Source organism: Arachis ipaensis, chromosome B10 (genome assembly GCF_000816755.2).
Source record: "Arachis ipaensis cultivar K30076 chromosome B10, Araip1.1, whole genome shotgun sequence".
Taxonomy (NCBI): domain Eukaryota; kingdom Viridiplantae; phylum Streptophyta; class Magnoliopsida; order Fabales; family Fabaceae; genus Arachis; species Arachis ipaensis.
Genome location: NC_029794.2, coordinates 106,619,378 through 106,624,529, shown reverse-complemented (window position 1 = coordinate 106,624,529; position 5,152 = coordinate 106,619,378). Strand labels below are relative to the sequence as shown.

Genomic DNA, 5,152 nt, shown 5'->3' with positions numbered 1-5,152 from the left:
TTTAAAATAAATAAAATAATTTTAAAAAGAATAACTAAAAAAATGGGATTCTCTAACATTAATCTAACAAAAAGTATCATTATTTTTTCGGAATTTTTCCCCTTCACATATATAATTTTACATCGACATAATATCGCTTAATGTTGTTATAACCACATTTAATAAAAAAAAAATGTACCATTTTGGGAATATGCAATTATGCATGGCATTATAGGATGCTTTGATAAATACTTGGCCATTCGTGGCGGAGGCAGTGGAGGATCCAACAACGGTGCCGTTCAAGAAGGCTAACGGCGACGGAGCGATGAGCTACTACTCAAAAAGGCCGAATATGATAAACTTGTTTGGCAAGGCTATGCGTAGTGTGTCCGTACCATTCATGAGGGAAATGCTAGAGAACTATGATGGATTCAATGGTGTTGAATCATTGGTTGATGTTGGTGGCAACTATGGTGACTGTTTAGAAATGATTATGCAAAGGTACCCTAATATCCGTAAGGGCATCAACTTCGATTTGCCCCATGTCGTTGCTCATGCACCACCTCTTCCAGGTTCTCTTGTTTCCTATTTCATTTTTAGTTATGGACATGGCTTAATCTATATTCAAATAGGATTGGGGTGTTTGTGTTCTAGTAATGGCATTTGGATAATTAGTTTTTTAAAAAAAAATGGTAATTTGATAATAAATTTGTAAAAATTTGACACATTAATAAAAAAACATTGTTGTGACTAGTTAATTAACATGTGTGTCCCGTTGTGCATTTTAGGAATAATCCATGTAGGTGGTGACGCCCATGAATTTGTTCCCAATGGAGATGCTATATTCTTAAAGGTCTTTCTCACTCTCTCAATTTCAGTCTTATTACAAACAAATATTCCTAGATTCAATTTTAACTTGAAATAGTTACAATTCGATGTTAACATGGAAAATTTCAATACATATACATCAAATGTTTCAGTGGCTAGTTACAACATCGACGGACGAGGATACCAAGAAGGTGTTTGAGAATTGTTACAAGGCACTTCCAAATGGAGGGAAATTGATTGTTGTTGAGCCCGTGCTGCCAGAGTCAACGGATGAAAGTCAAAGAACAAGGACATTACTTGGTGCTGACGTGTACAACATGACAATGTACAATCCTAAGGGGAAGCAGAGAACCGAACAACAATTCAAAGATCTTGCCAATTTTGCTGGGTTCTCTTCTTGCCGTGCCTTCTATGTTGATCCTTTCATGTCTGTTCTTGAGTTTCAGAAATGATCAAAAGGCTCACATCATGTTTTAGTATTATATGTGTAGTAGTGTCATGTTAATCATGTCCTTGGCGAATCGTGAATTAATAAATAATGGGCATGAATAATTGAATTAAGAACATTCTACTGGGTACTAATAATGGTTTTTATGAACAAGTTAAGTGTTTTAAGCATATTAGTGAAGAGATTAGTATTTTTAAAAAAATTCTAGTTTTTGAACATTATATACTTTGAAAGTTTAAAAATTTTAATTTTTCAATATAAGTTTTTTTACATTTAACACTACTATAAGGTGTCTTTAGCTAAATCTATTAAACTAATAGTGTTGTCTAAAGTGTTAAAAATTAATTGTCTAATATATACATATACTGATAGATTACACATTAACAACTTTAAGTTTTCTAAAGTCATATATCAGGATTTTTTATTTAAATAAATAAAATAAAAGTAATAATTACTTAAATAAATAATTTTAAAAATATTTATCGTTTTGTATTCTCTACTCATATTTCGTTTACAGTGTAAACAAGATATGACACGTCAGTTAAACCACGTTTATCTCGTTTACACTGTAAACAAGATACATTAAATTTCATCTCGTGTACAGTGTAAACGAGATATATGGAAGACAATTCCAATAGCTATAAAAGGATGTGTAATCCTTGGTATTCTTCACAAATTTTTTCTATCCTTTTTGTGTCTCATATTTTTCACAAATAATGGCCAGTGATAGTCCATACATATATGCCAATTGTCGAATGAGAAATGGCGACAACGGGGTGACATTTGAGTGTGAGGATCCGATATTGTTTCGCACTCAGCGTGTGGAGACGTTGTCCGATTTGAAGAGTTTGATATTGAGCAAGCTCGGTGGTACACAAGCGAGGAAAATCGGAAGGGTGGCATATAGGTTGCTGGCACCCATGGGTAACGGAGTCTTCCGGTTTCGACTATTCCGACTTCTTGGGGACGAGCATGTGCGACTGATGGTCGACATCCATGGGAGGATCATGGTGGAGCAGGTAATGGAGCTTTCAGCAGAGGTGGGACACAGTGGTGATGGGAGTTCCGTACACTCGACCTATGTACAGGACGACCGACACCTCGCACCACCGCCCATTCATGTCACCATTCCAGTGGATGAGGCAGTGGAGGGCGAGGAGGAGTCAGACGAGGATTACGTAGCGGACAGTATGGACAGCGACTTGTCCGATAGTGGGGATGAGGATGAGTATGTTCCGGAGACACCTGTTCAGACTGTGGCGCGCCATGTCCTCCCTCCACCTCTCCCAATTCCGACGCTTTCGGCACTTCCATCTCACTATCACAGTCTGGATATGGACGCCATGCACGAGAGGACTCCGTTTCTTGACACGGAGGAAGAGGATTACAACCTAGACGACGGTGTAGAGTTTCGGGTCGGTCACAAGTTTAGAAGTCGAGAGGCAGTGCTTCAGGGTGTGAAGAACTACAGTATTCGAAGGAGCGCCGAATACCGGATGATCGAGTCGCACCGGTTAAAGTACCATGTGCAGTGTCGTCAAGCTAAAAATGGGTGTCAATGCGATATATTAAGTAGGTCTATGACATGGTCTAAGCAATACTGTTTTGTTGTGTTCAGGGAGGTTTGGAGGGTGGGTGGAGTGCATAGTTGTCTAGCAGTCTGATCTGCAGGGTCATATCTCGTTTACAATGTAAACGAGATACATAAAATTTCATCTCGTTTATAGTGTAAACGAGATATGAGTAGGGAATGCAAAACGGTAAATATTTTTAAAATTATTTATTTCGGTAATTATTACTTTTATTTTATTTATTTAAATAAAAAATCCCATATATCAAGACTAAATTCGACAATTTCAGTATGTTTTAAAAGGAACCACTCAAATAAAGGCGTCTAAAATATCTTTTTTTAAGATGTTTTTTAGTAATTAAAATTTAATACATATAATCGATTAAATCGTGTTATTTTTGGCAAAATTAGGCCAAACAAATTAATTTAACCGAAAAAATAGTAAATCAAATATTGTAATTATAAAAAATAATATTAATTTAGATCAATTCAAGATTTGATTTACTATATTTTTAATTAAATTAATTTGTCTGACCTAATTTTAACAAAAATAATACGGTTTAATTAATTATATGTATTAAATTTTAATTACTAGAAAACATCTTTAAAAAACAACGATTTAGACGTCTTTATTTATCTGAGTAGCTCCCTTTTAAAAAACAGGAGAATTGGACTAAACTAATGTCTCTCAATCATGGAACTCATGATCTTTCCTTTGGTCCGCAGGCATAAATATATAACTCAACTTTTTCTTTATTTTATCCTTCATGTAGCGGTAGAGTTGAGCAAAAATGCTTGTGATCTTCTCTCATATAAATAGTTGTTGGAAGAAGATGCATCGGCTGAGAAGATCATAATGCCTCCGACCTCAAATCCATTTTCTTGCAACAAACTCAGAGTTCCAAAAAATGCATCCCCCTGAATACCCCTTCCATTGACTTCATAGCTAGGAAGCAACTTATTCCTATCAAATTGCGTTACTCGAATATTAAAATCTTCTAAGTACCTTTGAGGAGTCAAAACTTTGTCGGTATAGAATTGATGGTTAACATAATCAATAACATTATTGTAACCTTTGAAGAGTTCCATATAGGCTTCAACAGTTAGGTGATAGGGAGCAATAGTGGCCACAGAAATAACACTATGTTTCTTCAGAAGAGTTATGAGCTCACCAACACAATAAGCAAAACTAGTATAGTTTTTATTTCTTGGGAAAACTTCATAGTCAATGTCTATGCCATCAAGGTGGTAAGTGAGTGCTAAAGACCTTAGAGATGAGAATGCATTTGAAATCCATAGGTGAGTGTCTTTTGGGTCATACCAACGTATGACTTTGTCGTGCAGACTCCAACCAGAGAGGCTAGCCAAGACTTTGACATTGGTATGGCGTGCCTTAATGGCTGCAACAGATTCGGGTGTCAACGATTCCGTCCAATATGCCGAAAACTTTCCGTTTTGGGCATTGCCGGAAGCGTCTGCATCAATGGCGAACCCAAGAATGAAATGGAAATCAATCCCTTCTTCTATTGGAACTGAATTGAATGTTACTTGTGCCCCTGTTGCTCCTATGTATTCCATCATTATCTTTCCACCTGAAATGTTAATCAAGTAAATAATGATATTGAAAGGTTTAAAAGAAAAAAAAAAAGACTGAATTTAATAAATAAGATACGTTGCCTACCATCACAAGATTGTAGGTTAGGCGCAGCGGATACGATCACTACCATTATAAAGAGGAGCAAACGATGATAATGTTCATCATTCATATTGAATATTAAGGCTTGATTTTGGAGCATTATTCTACGTATGAATTGGTGTGTGTGTAATTGTGCATATAGCTGTAAACCATAACCTATGGCTATATATATGATTCCTCGGCTAGGTTGGCCGTCCTAAAATATATATATTTGATGAATATTTCAAGAACTCTGTATCCTTGTTGTCCATTTGGAACAACTTCTGATCTATTTGCCTATCCCAAATTTTGTCTTTTTGGTGGTGGTATTATGCAGGTGTGCGGCAAAAAATTTGAAAAAAAATATATATTATAATAAAATGATATCTATGTGTTGATCGAAAATATTTTGATTCGAGAAATACGAAATTCGAAATATAATGGATTTCTATTTCGAAGAATGAAGGATTATATCGAGAAAGATTTGTCGAGAAATGAGAAACAGGAGCTAGTCGATGCACTCAGGAAGGTTATTCGAAGATGATTTTTGCGGTGGGATGCTTCCATAAAGTTACCATAAAATACTTTTTTTAAAGATGTTTAGGTGTCAAACTATAATTGGATGCATTTAATAAACCAGTTTAATAGTTAA

The 5,152-nt window shown here is 35.5% G+C and overlaps 3 protein-coding genes across 3 annotated transcripts in view; 2 read left to right on the top strand and 1 right to left on the bottom strand.

Annotated features, from left to right (window-relative positions):
* LOC107623509 (caffeic acid 3-O-methyltransferase) overlaps window positions 1–1,435 on the top strand; it is a 2,967-nt gene extending 1,532 nt beyond the window's left edge. Inside the window, exons 2-4 of the mRNA XM_016325814.2 lie at window positions 215–551; window positions 768–832; window positions 960–1,435. Of these exons, the coding sequence (XP_016181300.1) occupies window positions 215–551; window positions 768–832; window positions 960–1,259 (702 nt within the window). The 3' untranslated portion in view covers window positions 1,260–1,435. The remainder of the gene's footprint in view (window positions 1–214; window positions 552–767; window positions 833–959) is intronic.
* LOC107620982 lies at window positions 1,972–2,919 on the top strand. Its single transcript, XM_016323048.1, has one exon. It carries the CDS (start codon window positions 1,972–1,974, stop codon window positions 2,917–2,919), a length of 948 nt encoding a protein of 315 aa, XP_016178534.1.
* LOC107620983 (chitinase 2-like) lies at window positions 3,399–4,813 on the bottom strand. The gene is made up of 2 exons (XM_016323049.2): window positions 4,507–4,813; window positions 3,399–4,417 (listed from the first exon to the last, which is right to left on the bottom strand). Exons 1-2 carry the CDS (start codon window positions 4,619–4,621, stop codon window positions 3,591–3,593), a joined length of 942 nt encoding a protein of 313 aa, XP_016178535.2. The 5' UTR covers window positions 4,622–4,813; the 3' UTR covers window positions 3,399–3,590.

What these genes read in the sequence shown, in the direction of transcription:
- LOC107620983 (XM_016323049.2), bottom strand. Translation starts at nt 4,621, where the DNA reads ATGCTCCAAAATCAAGCCTTAATATTCAATATGAATGATGAACATTAT. An exon ending in TAACCTACAATCTTGTGATG is followed by an intron (nt 4,418 to 4,506) that starts GTAGGCAACGTA and finishes TTAACATTTCAG; the next exon opens with GTGGAAAGATAATGATGGAA.
- LOC107620982 (XM_016323048.1), top strand. Translation starts at nt 1,972, where the DNA reads ATGGCCAGTGATAGTCCATACATATATGCCAATTGTCGAATGAGAAAT.